This window comes from Cololabis saira, chromosome 21, assembly GCF_033807715.1.
Source record: "Cololabis saira isolate AMF1-May2022 chromosome 21, fColSai1.1, whole genome shotgun sequence".
NCBI classification, from domain to species: domain Eukaryota; kingdom Metazoa; phylum Chordata; class Actinopteri; order Beloniformes; family Belonidae; genus Cololabis; species Cololabis saira.
Genome location: NC_084607.1, coordinates 37,866,378 through 37,880,474, shown reverse-complemented (window position 1 = coordinate 37,880,474; position 14,097 = coordinate 37,866,378). Strand labels below are relative to the sequence as shown.

At 43.9% G+C, this 14,097-nt stretch overlaps 1 protein-coding gene across 1 annotated transcript in view; it reads left to right on the top strand.

The window, feature by feature from the left end:
* The window catches only part of smg1 (SMG1 nonsense mediated mRNA decay associated PI3K related kinase), a 125,340-nt gene that overhangs the window by 41,532 nt on the left and 69,711 nt on the right, over window positions 1-14,097 (top strand). Inside the window, exons 14-22 of the mRNA XM_061712520.1 lie at window positions 451-581; window positions 1,235-1,396; window positions 2,186-2,304; window positions 2,421-2,508; window positions 2,613-2,714; window positions 3,794-3,934; window positions 4,974-5,200; window positions 6,700-6,899; window positions 10,836-10,997. Of these exons, the coding sequence (XP_061568504.1) occupies window positions 451-581; window positions 1,235-1,396; window positions 2,186-2,304; window positions 2,421-2,508; window positions 2,613-2,714; window positions 3,794-3,934; window positions 4,974-5,200; window positions 6,700-6,899; window positions 10,836-10,997 (1,332 nt within the window). The remainder of the gene's footprint in view (window positions 1-450; window positions 582-1,234; window positions 1,397-2,185; window positions 2,305-2,420; window positions 2,509-2,612; window positions 2,715-3,793; window positions 3,935-4,973; window positions 5,201-6,699; window positions 6,900-10,835; window positions 10,998-14,097) is intronic.

Here is a 14,097-nt window from a genome sequence, read left to right as displayed (position 1 = left end):
TGGCAGTTGGAAAATAATTGAATACCAATTATTGCAACATTTTTTGTTTATGCAATAAAATTCTGTATATTTTGAAGCCATTGGGCTAATCCCTTCCTTAACTCATGTTGAGTTTCTTTCCTTTATGTTCTGAGTAAATCATATCAAGGGCTTGCACCACTCTCCCTTCTCTTCCTCCATGTCCAAATAAATAGCCAGTGTTCTGTGTGGCTCCACCTCATTTTCTGTGGCGTTTTGTTGCTATATCCTGGCTTGGAGACTGATTTGGGTGACTGGTTTGTCACATCTTGCAGTGTGTGACCTCTACTTGCTGACCAGTTGCGTAATGATGCAATCGGCTGACTTTGAAAGTTGTGTGTCTGAAAGTCTCAGATGGCAAAGAACGTTTGTACTTGTGAAATGAACTGCTGTATTTATGTTGATGTGTCATTTCTAAACTGTCTCATTTAGATGTGGGCGTTGTCTCCTACGGTGTTTGCTCTTCTCAGTCACAATCTGAGGCTGGTTCACGCTGAGCTAGCCGTCTACTATCCTGCCATCCAGTATGCTGTTCTCTACTCCCTCTACTCCCACTGCACCAGGTAAAGACCCAACATGTGATGCCATATTGCTGTCCACTACATTTTAGTCTCACACCAAATAGCTCAGAGGCCTTCGTTCATTTTTTCCCTTTCATTTTCAACTTTTATTTTTCATGTAAATAGTAAATGGCTTACACTTATCTAGCGCTTTCCAGCTGTACTCCTACAGCCCCAAAAGTGGTTTTCACTGTAGACATTCACGAACACACTCACACGGGTTGTTGGCGGAGCTGCCACACAACGCTGGCCTGACAACCGGGAGCAACTGGAGATTCAGTGTCTTGCCCAAGAACACTTTGGTGGACACAGGAGGAACTAGGACTCAAACCACTGACCTTCAGGTTCATGGGCCGACGCTCTACCAACTGCCCCACCTAGCCCTAATTGATCCTAAACAATGTTACATTCCTTAATACATTTATCCTTGCATTTTCTTCTATTTTCCTTCCTTCTTTCCAGTCTTGTTTCCCGTTAGAGTTGCTACTGCACCGTTCAAATAGGTCTATTCACTGTACTGTTCACTGGGTAAACCACTTCACAAGTCATGTTCACGTATGGGGATGAGAATGGAGGGAAAAAAAAACAAAAGAAACAGATTCATGTTCATTTCTTGAATTCCAGTAAATTTTTTCCTGATCTCTTTTTCTTTGCAGACATGATCATTTTATCTCATCAAGCTTGTCATCATCCTCTCCTTCGTTGTTTGATGGCGCTGTCATCAGCACCGTTACCACAGCAACAAAGAAGCATTTCAGCACACTGCTTAGCCTCCTGGGGCTTTTGCTTACAAAGGAGCACCTTTATCCTGAGGCTAGGTTTGTACTAACATTCATGAATTAACTGCATGTTCAAAATAAAATTAAAGCTGCAAGCAGCGATGAACGGGCCCTCGGCGTGCAATTTAAACAAATGAAGGTCAAGGACTCAAAACTAAGTCCGATGACACCACCCATGACTCTTTATGTCAAACCATTCAAAAGTTCTGGTAGAAAGTAGGAACTATCAAATATGGACCAATCAGATTAAGGGGGGCTTGCTTTTTGGCGTCTAGCGTCGCCACAGTAACGCTTTTGACTGAGAAAAGTAATGCGCGTTGTCGCAGGATCTAGACGCACATTGTGATGTATAACACACCTGGGTGCACGTTACGGTTCGGGCCGTATTAACGGCCGAAGAAATGGCATAAATTGCGCCAAAATGACACGATTAATTCAAAATGGCTGACTTCCTGTTCGGTTTCGGCCATGTCGCCAACAGACTTTTCTTTAAGTTGCGACATGATACAGGTGTGTACCGATTTTCGTGCATGTACGTCAAACCGTATTGTGGGGCTTGAGGCACAAAGTCTTCTAGGGGGCGCTGTTGAGCCATTAGGCCACGCCCATTAATGCAAACCATTAAATATCACATTTTTCGCCAGGCCTGGCTTGCATGCAAAATTTGGTGACTTTTTGGGCAAATATGCCCTCATATCGTCGGAAGAAAAACGAGAAAAAGAATTCCTCCAAATACAATAGGGCCTTCGTCAGTGCTTGGGCCCTAATAAGAAAAAAACCAACCACTTTGATTAAGGGGCATGTGAATGTTTGTTTTTGTTGTTTTAGGAAGCTACTGCTGACTTGGGCTCAGGAAATCTCCTTGTTAATGGTCAAGTCGGACACTTACAGCCCCCTGTTCTCTCTGCCTTCCTTCAACAAGTTCTGCAGAGGTCTGCTGGATAACGGTGGGTCCACCGGTTACAGAAGTCCTGCTTTTGGGCTACATATCATTTGGAAATGACACTTGAAGTGTTCAGTTCATCATTGTTTGAAATGTTTTGTTTTGTTCTTGTTTGAGCAGCTCTACATGAAGATCAAAGCTCCTGCCTTCAGACTTGCCACAGTTTACAGATCCTCTCTCCGTATCTGTCCACTGAACTGCTGCAGAGGTGAATCTCCGTGTCTACTGCAGGATCAGAACATGGGGACGGCCTTGTGTGTCCCAGCTCATGTGCATGTCTCACTGATGTCTCTGTGTCCTGTGGGGGTGCAGGTGTGTGGACGTGTGCCGGGTCCAGCTGGTCCACTCAGCAGTCCGGGTCAGGCAGGCTTACGCCAAACTGCTCAGGACAATCCCCCTGGATGTCGCCCTGAGGTGAGAGCTACTAAACACTGGCATGTTTTAACCCTGGTACTGTCTTTGGGTCAAAATCACCTCATTCTCCTTCCTTCTTTCCTCCTGCTCTCTCCTCCCTTCAATTCAATTTTCAATTCAATTTTATTTATATAGCGTCTAATACAACAGAGTTGTCTCTAGACGCTTTACAGAGACCCATACCCAGAACATGACCCCCGAGCAGTTATTACATAAACAATGGCAGGTAAAAAAACTCCCCTAGTGGGAGAAAAACCTTAAGCCAAACAGTGGCAAGGAAAAACTCCCCTTTAGGAGGGAAGAAACCTTGAGCAGGACCAGGCTCATAAGGGGGGACCCTCCTGCCGAGGGCCAGACTGGTGGGTCAGGGACGGCAACAGCACAGCAGGCAGGTGGAAGCAGCAACGGGATGACCAGGGGTGGGGACCGCAGGCCAGCACGCAGCTCCCGAAGCTCCGGCCCAATCAGCAAGTCCCAGGTTGGGGTGCAGGGTCGGGGAAAGACTTGTGCTCCGTAATGCAAGCTACAAGCCACCCACGACCACCTGCAGGACAAAAGAGAGAAAAGGGAGGAGAAGGGGGGGCCTTCCTCTTTTCTCCCTTCCTTCCTTCCTTCCTTCTTTTCTCCCTTCCTTCCTTCCTTCTTTTCTCCCTTCCTTCCTTCCTTCCTTCCTTCCTTCCTCCCTTCCTCCCTTCCTTCCTTCCTTCCTTCCTTCTTTTCTCCCTTCCTTCCTTCCTTCCTTCTTTTCTTCCTTCCTTCCTTCCTTCCTTCCTTCCTTCCTTCCTTCCTTCCTTCCTTCCTTCCTTCTTTCTTTTCTCCCTTCCTTCCTTCCTTCTTTTCTCCCTTACTTCCTTCCTTCCTTCCTTCTTTTCTCCCTTCCTTCCTTCCTTCTTTACTCCCTTCCTTCCTTTCTCCATTCCTTCCTTCTTTTGTCCATTCCTTCCTTCTTTTCTCCCTTCCTTCCTTCTTTTCTTCCCTTCCTCCTCCCTTGACCTGAAGACAGCACCAGGGTTAAGATGTATCTTATCAATGGAGTATGTTTTATTTCTTGTTTCTTTTCCTCTTCTGCTTCTATACAGTAACCACAGCCACAGTGAGATAAGAGAGATCTCTCTGTCCATCCGCCAGCACATGAGCCACTCACCGAGCAGCACGTTCCACCCCCAGGACTTCAGTGACCTCATCAGCTTCATTTTATATGGAGTGTTGCACCGTGGAGGGTACGCCACAGATTTACTCCACAAGTCCAGAGACTCCAGAGAAACCAGGGTCACTTTTTGTTTACTCTGTAGCCTCTGGGAGTGTTATTGGGAGTGTTAAGCTTGAGTTATGGTTCTGCGGCAAAACGATGCCATGCCTTCGGCGTGTGGTACGCGTCGATGCGTACCACACGCCGTCACTGACGCCGTCACTGACGCCGTCACTGACGTCACCTCCCGAAAATTGTTACTACGCATGGAGGCGACGAAGACCACACGCAGACGAGAGGGCTGTGATTGGTTCGCTTGGAAGCAATGCATTTCCGGTTTGAAGCAGTCGTGAACTTTAGGGCTCTTTTCTTCGTTTATATGTGATTTTTTTTGTTTTGGTTTTTTGCACAATAGTTGTCCTTATCTCTTTGATTCACTGTGACCGGAAAAAGTCTGATAAACCATTCAGGAAAAGATCGCAAATTAGCGGTCATGGGGGGTACTGCACCGCGACGAAATGGAGTGACGGAGAAGTCCGAAGGTTCATGACGGCGTCACTGTGATGGCGTGTGCTCTGCGTTGGTTTGACGCAGAACCATAACTCAGGCTTGAGGGTCAAGCTGGTGTTGTGTGTTGGCTCCACATGGTGGAGCTGCTTGGAATAGCCATCATGTTTTACCACACTTCCAGTAGGGCTGAATGACCTGCTTGAAGGAGTTCTGAAATATGTCCCATAGTTTCAAATGAGTGAGCCCATAATGGGCTGCGTTTCCTCTCAACCCGGCAGGCGCAACAGCTCATTCTGCAGCACTTTATTTCTACTGAAAACTAATGTGCAGATTTCATCTTGTTCAGTTCATTATTTAAAAATGCAGGTTGATACTCATTAATAAGTAATTGCATTTATTTCTGTTTCTTCTTAACAAATAGCCCTAAGTAAAAAAAAAAAAAATGTTTTAGGTATTTTCTTTGAAACCTTTTATGTATGTATTGTAGTTGTTGTTGTTAGTAGTAGTAAAAGTAATTTAATTAGAATGATCTGTTCTGATCCTCACACGTGTATCCACAGCAAAGATCCGTGGCTGGAGCGTCTTTACTACAGCTGCCAGCGACTGGAGAGACGAGACGGCCGGGGAAGTGCTGACGGCAGCAAGTCAGACGTCGTACCACGGACGCTGGTGAAAACCGAGGTTTTGTTGTGGCAGTGGGCGGTTTGGGAGGCTGCGCAGTTCACCGTGTTGTCCAAGCTCCGCACGCCATTGGGTCGGGCTCAGGACACTTTCCAAACTATTGAAGGTAAAAGACAAGTTTCATCAGGGTTTAGACTAGGGATGTCCCGATACCATTTTTTTCACACCGAGTATGAGTATTTTAATTTGTGTACTCGCCGATACCGAGTACCGATCTGATACTTCTACCACAAAAATAACTAGGCTAAAAATGCAATGAAAAATGCAATGACAGGTTTTATTTGGAAGAGAAATTCAATTTTAAACAAAACTCGGCCAGCTAGGTTACATTGAGCTGTTACTTTTCTTTTATCCCTTTTATCCGCGTACGCGTCAATCTCATGACATCACTGGGTGATTCTTTGGGAAAAATGTTTGTTTTTGCATGTTTTGTCACATTTACACAGACTCAAACACACACAGAGTTTCTATGAGTTCATGTTTGTTCTAGTTCTGCCTGGTTTAAAAAGAAAAGTACAAAGGCTTGACATTTTGTGCTACTTGGGCTTAATTTATTTTTTTTATTCTGTTATTTTATTATTTATTAAAGTACTTACTTTAAGATTAATTTAATTTAGCTATTATTTGTTTTTTATTTATTTTATTGATTTAATTTGCCTGAAGATGATTATTTTGTACTTCAGACGTTACTCAACAGTTACTCAGTACTTGAGTAGTTTTTTCACCAAGTACTTTTTTACTTTTACTCAAGTAATTATTTGGATGACTACTTTTTACTTCTACTTGAGTCATATTATTCTGAAGTAACAGTACTTTTACTTGAGTAAAATTTTTGGCTACTCTACCCCCATCTGGAAACAACATAAACAATCAAATAGAATTTAAAAAACAGGTTAATGAAATGATGTTACACACTCTTGTACAGTAGGTGGCGGTATGCACCTTAAAGTTGGTTGCGATCCGCCAGTAAAACAGAGAAGAAGAAGCACATAAACAATCCCATTCTTACAGTCTGGTTATATAGAGTGCCGTTTCAGGCAAGATAGTGACAATTAATGCAGCAGGACGTCAGCAGGGTGGACATATTTCAAAATAAGGGACGACGACAGGAGCAAGACAGACTGCAGGCTGTCGGCGCGGCTAACCAGCTAACGCGGTTAACCGACTAACGCGGCTAACCGGAATGTAACAATGGGATTGTTTATGTCGTACTGTGAGTTACTTGGAGTGTTTAATAAAGTTCCCTGTGAGTAAGGTTTGTCCAGTTTGTATAATTAAGGAAGATGGAATTGACTGAAACATGGAACAGCTGGCTGCAGCCACAGAGCAGAAGCTCTGCTGCTGCTGCTCAGCCAGGCTGCCAGGTCAGGGGAGCCGCGGGGCGGCTCAACGTCTCCCCCTAGCGGCGCTAACCAGTAACTACAAGTATCGGTGCGTGGTATCGGAGAATTTTTGCGAGTACGAGTATATGAGGGCAGTATTGGCCCCGACACCAGTATCGGTATCGGGGCATCCCTAGTTTAGACCCTATCTGCCTTGAACTTGCTGAATATAGTGACTGAGAGAAAACTGTGGATGCACTTTGTCGATTTGAATCCCTGTCAGGAATGATCCGGAGTCTGGCGGCACACAGTCTGAATGCAGAACAGGATCTGGGAGCCTGGTCTGGTTCTGGAAGTGATGGAGACGGTCACCACTTGAATCAGCTCCGCCTCACTCTGCTGCTCCAGTATCTGGAAGACCTGGAGAAGCTCATGTATAACGCCTATGAAGGCTGTGCCAACGCTCTGACTGCTCCTCCAAAGGTGACTTTACTTCTTCTCAACACTACTAGTAACAACTTAATGATAACTTTAATAACAGTCCAGCCTGAGTCATGCTCAAGGCGTTCCTAGTCATGCATAGCAGGTAAGGTACGGAGCCCCACGCCATCATTGGCCTGTATATATTCCTGCGTTGCTGTCTGTGACACTCTGCATTTACACCACAACAGCCGTGATGATGTATCATACAAATGAACATACTTTTATAAGGACCAATCCCAATACACCCCCTACTTTCTACCACTACCCCTAAAATTCAAGCCACAAATTTTAGGGCCCTTGTAATCTTCCCAGGGCCCTGTCCCAATACTCCTACTACCCTTACTTTCAGCACTACCCCTAAATGTTGCTTGCTACGTCACTGCGTGATTTACGTTCGGGTACGTAAGCAACTGTGTAGTTACGTTTGCACATACGTCACACCATATCAGGAAGCCCAGAGCTAAAAGCTGTTTTAATTTCAGCTGTAGCGCTGTTAATATGCCACTTTATTAAGTTTTGATATTTTTTCAGGCGTAAAAGTAACCGTTAAGATCCCCAACCTGGGCTCAGTTTATCCAAATAACGCCTGTTAAGAAATTTGATGTGATGTTTTCGGCGATGAGAAGAGCCGCCGGCTCGGAGCAGCAGCAGCTCACGTACAGATGTGATCGCCGTGTCCCGGGGAGAAACCTGCAGCTCTGTCTAACATTTGTAGCTAGGCATGTTAAGAAATTTGCTCCGAAAATTTCCGGATGAAAACGGTCTGCCGGCTCAGGAGCTGATTTATGGTTCCACGTTAAATCGCCGCAGAGCCTACGGCGTAGGGTACGGCGTAGGGTACGGCGTAGGGTACGGCGCGCGTCGCCGCGTAACCTACGCCGTAGGCCCTGCGTTGGTGTAACGCGGGACCATAAATCAGCCTTTATTCTGGCGAGGTTTGAAAAAGACTTCCCAACAACGAGCAAGCGAGTGATTATGTACATTCACTGAGTGAATATTATGAAAGTAAAATATATATTTCTCGCTAGAAATGTAATCAAAACGCATTTTTATGCACAAACTAACTAAAAATATTGATTTTGTTCACTAAAAAATAAGAAATGTCCGCCATGTTTTTTTTTTTTGATTCAGTCCGCAAATGACGACGAAAAGCATTCTGGGAAATTTTTCTGGCCCTAGGTCAACTAGTGAGGATCTGAAAACCCTCGATCCGTAGGGACAGATTCATAACCACTACCCTCGTTTAAGCCACTCCCCCTAGATGCAAAGAGGAATTGGGACACCACTACCCTCACGGGAACGCGCAAAATTTAGGGGTAGGGGGGGATTGGGACAGGGCCTAAGTCCCTCATCAGTCTGCTCCCTCTCTTTTCCTGTCGTAGTAGTAGCCAGATATACATAAAGGGAAATTCCCATTTCCATTTCTTGTGGTCTGTGTTGACACGGACCACAAGAAGGAGAGAGGTGCACGTCAGCTTTGCCACACCTGTGTTCACCTGTACCATAGCGGTGACGCACAAGTATAAATCAGGGTTTAAAGGGAATTGTATTTGTTCCCATTGAGATCATGGACCTTATGCTGGATTACTGCAGTATCATAATCATATCTGCGTTGGCTTCGTCAGACTCTGAAAAGGTCCTAACCGTGGGCCGTGGGTTGGATATGGAGAGTAAGGGGCTGCTAATAGAAGAGCTGGTGTGGATGGTCCCACTCATCCTTCAGGCCGCAGGCCAGCACGCAGCTCCCCAAGCTCCGTCCTGCAAACATGCACAAAAGAGAAAAAAAGGGGGGCCAGCACAAGAAACTACAGGATCGATGGACAAAAATGATAACTGTGAGATACTTATAATAAATGGAGAAGAGAGGAAGGGAAGAGGAGAGGAGAAGAAGGGTGAGAGGCACCGCCCAGTGGATCATGTCGGTCCCCCCTGCAGCATAAGCCTATAGCAGCATATCTACCACCAAGCTATATTTGAGACTAACTATTATAGTCTTGTTCTATAGCTGCAACTATGACTACTGACTGTAACACACTAGAGTTTACACTAACTAGAGATTTACCAACACCAGCTAGAGGTTTACTAAACACTAACTATAGGCTTTACTAAACAGAAATGTTTTAAGTTTAGTTTTAAAGGTGGAGGTGGTGTCAGCCTCCTTAACCCAGATTGGAAGTTGGTTCCATAGTAATGGTTCCTGATAGCAGAAGATCGTCATCCAAATCTACATTTAGATACTCTAGGAAGAAGCTGAAGACGTTCTTTAATCACTGATTTTTGTAGAGGATGTGCAGTGTGGTCCATTCTGTTTTACATGAGAGCAACATTCACCTTTCCGTGCACAGAACCAGCTCCTTTATGGGCTTGCTCACTTTCTTGCAGTCACTGACTAATGCTGGTTCCCCGTAACATAACTAAAGCTGGGGGAAAAAAAGAGGAATGTTTCTTTTTGCCATTCACTGCATATAATGTGGTCAGTAGTAAGATGCTGCTGACTCAAAGATGGGGCTGTTATGATGATTATTGCACTAATCTCTCATCTTTTGGGTTTTTTTCTTCTTCTTCAAGCACATTTTGAGCTGTTGCTGAAGCCACTTCAGATCTGGTTGGTTTCAAAACCCTCTAGAAGTGACTTTTGTGTTTCCACAGCTAAAGGGCCATAAAGATCACTGTATGACATCACTTTATACACCTCTTTTTCTTGGAATGTAGCATTTTCTGAATTTCTCATGCACATTATATCCCCAGATCAGACTTTGTCCCATTTTTCCTGCAAACCACTGTATTTATATTGCAAATGTGCATTTATAGACGCCAAACAAAGATATTGTTTGTAAATGCTGATTGGCATTTCTTAAAACTTCATGGTAATTAACAATTGCTCCTACCAACAGGAATTCTACACCGTTTGGAGCAGATTTGTACAACGTAAAGCAGTTTCCCAGCCCTGGGCCTCAGGGCAGAGTATTGCTCTGCTCTGACACCTGACTGGACCATTAATGGACTAGTGTGTAGGAGGGTGAGGAGGGTGAAGAGTTGACATTGACTACGTTTACGTGCAGTCAATAACCCTTTTAAAACCCGAATATTAGCAATAACCAGAATTTTCATGGCCATGTAAACACCAATAACCCCTTTGAATAACCTGAATTTGCTCACATTTGTTTTTTTAAAAACTCGAATATGACCCCTGGGTTACTCCTTTTAAAACTCGAATATTTGGTCATGTAAACGCCAAAGGGAATATCCTCATCAAACGGAACAGGAATTTGTTTTCTGCACATGCTCTGTTCGCGAGCAATCCTGGTCTTTTGAGTCCAGGAAGTTCTTATAAACACGGAGAAACAAGACCAGGAGGAGACTAATCACTTCATAAATGTAATGAAGGATATGAACATTTCTGCATTTGTAGACGGTAGAAAGTACCGGGATAGAAGATTTACAAGAAGGTGAGAGAAAAGTTGCGCGAAGCAGCATTTGTTTTGAATTTGGATACAGGAAGATGGAAATGGTGGCAATTGCGTCATGATGTTCTCCGTGCGTCGCTGGTTTGATCCAGATATCCCAAATGATTAATTACCATGTAAACGGAATATTCCGAATGTTTCAGTAACCGGAATTTTAGCAATAACCCCAATTTTGACTGCATGTAAACGTAGTCAATGATTCAGTCAGGTCTGTCAGAGCAGGGCAACATCTCAAGCATCCAGGGCAGTGTGCCAAACACTGACCTCAGGCTTCTGGCAATGTTTAGAAAGACACTGCTAATGTCAGTAAATTTCATATCAGTTGTATATTTCACAGTGTTTGTTTAGTAAAAAATAAAAAACCCGTTAGGTGGTTTCCACATATGTTTGGCTGGCCCTCAGTCTGCGTGGGCAGCCTGTTTTTATTCATGCTATTTTGTTATAAGTTATGTGATGTCTCCTGTCTCAGGGCATAAAGACCTTCTTCTACACCAACCGTCAGACGTGCCAGGACTGGCTGACCAGGATTCGTTTGGCATTGATGCGAGTCGGCCTTCTGTCTGGCCAGCCGGCAGTGACGGTTCGCCACGGGTTTGACCTGCTGACGGAGCTGAAGAACAGCGGCACCCAGGTCAGTGCAGCAAACCTAGAGTAGCCTGGACCCTGGGATCAAACCTAGAGTAGCCTGGACCCTGGGATCAAACCTAGAGTAGCCTGGACCCTGGGATCAAACCTAGAGTAGCCTGGACCCTGGGATCAAACCTAGAGTAGCCTGGACCCTGGGATCAAACCTAGAGTAGCCTGGACCCTGGGATCAAACCTAGAGTAGCCTGGACCCTGGGATCAAACCTAGAGTAGCCTGGACCCTGGGATCAAACCTACAGTAGCCTGGACCCTGGGATCAGTTTACCCCCGAGCAACAAACTGAACAGGAATTAGAGCTGAACTAATAATGATGATGAATCCCAACACATAAGAGCATCTAGGACGCTTGGCTACTGTGAAGCTGCTGTGTACGTTATTGCCCCTTATCACTGAGATTCAGCTGCATGTTGTCCTGATGAACTGTGCCCTCGTTTATGGGGGAGTTTTCCAGTTTTCCCGGTATTGAGGTGTCTGGTTTGAGGTGAACTGTGACGACGTGCCTGGACAAGATCCATTGGGTTTTCTTGGACAGGAATGCCAACATTTTTGCACCTCTTGTTGTTTTCTTGTCTGTTTGGTCCTGTGAGGTTGTTTTTGTTTAGTTTTTTTCACATCAGATTTTCTTGGCTGTCTTGACCATAACCCAGTTTGGATATTTTTAGACTTACTTACAACTTACTTACTTACAATGGCAACTTACAGTGGAAAAAAGGGACTAATGCCCTTCAGGGCTGATGGTCGAGTCACAGATTTGCATATAATTTCACCAGCTTTTAAGCATGAAAGTCTTCCTCAGTGAATTTGAGCTGAAGAAGCCCTCTGGATGGAAGTTGAAACTAAGAACTAAGAAAAGGAAATGTTAGGAAAAAATCTGTTTTTAATGGTGAAAACTGTAGCTGTGTGACGAGTGAGCTAGTAATATCTCCATCTCCAAAGGTACTTTAACAAGCTACCACTACGTGTAGCGCTCTGCGAGACCATCACTGATGGTAGGCACGAGCTACAACTGGGAGGTTTTTTTTTTTGTTGTATTTTAAATCTAATATGGTTTCTCATATGAAGTGTTTCCAAAATAGTTTGGTTTGACAAGTGGATCAATCCAATCAGTCATTCCATGACGGGAAATTATATGGTATGATTTATGTACAGTATAATACATGCAAAAATAATATAATCAAAGTTTTTTTTCATTGTAACTCTATATAATTCAAATGATTTCCACCAGAGTATATGCTGAGCCATTTAAGAATCCATCTCTCCCTTGTCTGTACGGTATAATGCTAGGGAACTGTTTACGATGGGTGACGTCTCTTTGAGAGAAATCCTGTACCTGTAGGTTTGGTAGTAAAAGGCTCAAAGGTATTTTCACAAATGACTTATCTAGAAAACTAACGTGGCTGGAAGTCACATATTCATGTTCTGGTAGGATACATAAGCTGCGTCCCAAATCCCAAACTTCTACCCTAATGAGTAGCAAAAACAGTATGAGATTATTTTTTTTTAGTGCATCCGAAACATTAGTACGTACACAATAGTCTGCACTATCCATACTTATTCCAGAGAAATGTATTAGTGTGGATTTATGGACACTAGCTAAGCAAAAACTTCCCGCAATGCAGCGGCGCTTGGTTGCTACGTGCTGCGCAGATACGTATATGTCATAAGTATAATATTATTATATAATATTGGTATATAAACAGGGCTGCACATAATTATTTTGGTCTGGTGCTCAGAGGAGCCCCTGGATATGTGACTTGGGGCTCCAAAAACGCAGTGACCCGTCTCGCCGGATCGATAAAAGAGGGATGCAGGAATAAGTTATAGGCAAAACGATATTTATTCACTTATAAAGATGAATTAACAAATTATGGTGCGTGTTAGTCTGTAGAGTCAGTATAAAAGTTACAGTTTTTATCGGCCAGATTGGGATGCTCACGGCATATTTTGCACCTAGGGTTGCCACCTTTCAGAAATAGAAATAAAGGACGCCCCGATTTCAGTAGCGCAGGAACCTAAAAAAAGCCCCAAAACTTCTAAACTAACTTGCATGACTGTACAGACAGCCAACCATATAGCAGCTGAAATAGCCGCCTATGCTCTGTATGTCCACATCAGCCAAGGTGTAGAATATTGCTTCAGGTGAAGAATATGGTGTAAAAGTTAACTTATTTCAATAATTCAACTAGAATTTGGTGTACAAGTTAATTTATTTCAATAATTCAACTAGAATATGGTGTAAAAGTTAACTTATTTCAATAATTCAACTAGAATTTGGTGTACAAGTTAATTTATTTCAATAATTCAACTAGAATATGGTGTAAAAGTTAATTTATTTCAATAATTCAACTAGAATATGGTGTAAAAGTTAATCTATTTCAATAATAATAACTTAAAAGGTGAAACTAATATATTACCTAGTCTTACTGTACATGCAAAGCAAAGTGTCGCCGCGTAACATCTTGCAGCCACTTCTCGGCGAACACACGTTTTCTGTTCGATTCGGGTAGTGGTTCAGTTTGGCGTCTCTTTGTAGTTGGTGGTGGTGGAACGCCAAAATAATTACTTAATGGCGCTCGCTTCTTGGACATTTTGACGAGACGTGTCGGGGTTTGTTCAGTAAAGCTGATCCTTACCTCTCTTCCTGCCCAACCCACCGCCGCCACGAGCATGGAGGGGGAGTAAGGACGCGCTGTGATTGGCCAGTACCAACTTTGAGTGGCAGTTCTGGGGAAAAGCTCTCACAATAGATTTTTTAATATTAGTATTCTGGTCTGGCCACAACCAATAATATGAGCCCCAGCTGTTGGTACGCAAAAGCACTTTGCAGCACAAGATTGACAGCGCACTGTGGATTTTGACGGCGCATGCGCTCTGGCGGCCCACTTATGTGCAGCCCTGTATATAATAATATGATATAATGTCATCTTGTTTGGGCCAGGATGAACAGGAAAGAGCAGAGCAGTGCTGCTACTGCTGCTGTGACAGGGGTTGTTACCACGGTAACAGCTGCTACTGCTGCTGTTACCGTGGTAACAGCTGCTACTGCTGCTGTGACAGGAGTTGTTACCATGGTAACCACGGGAACA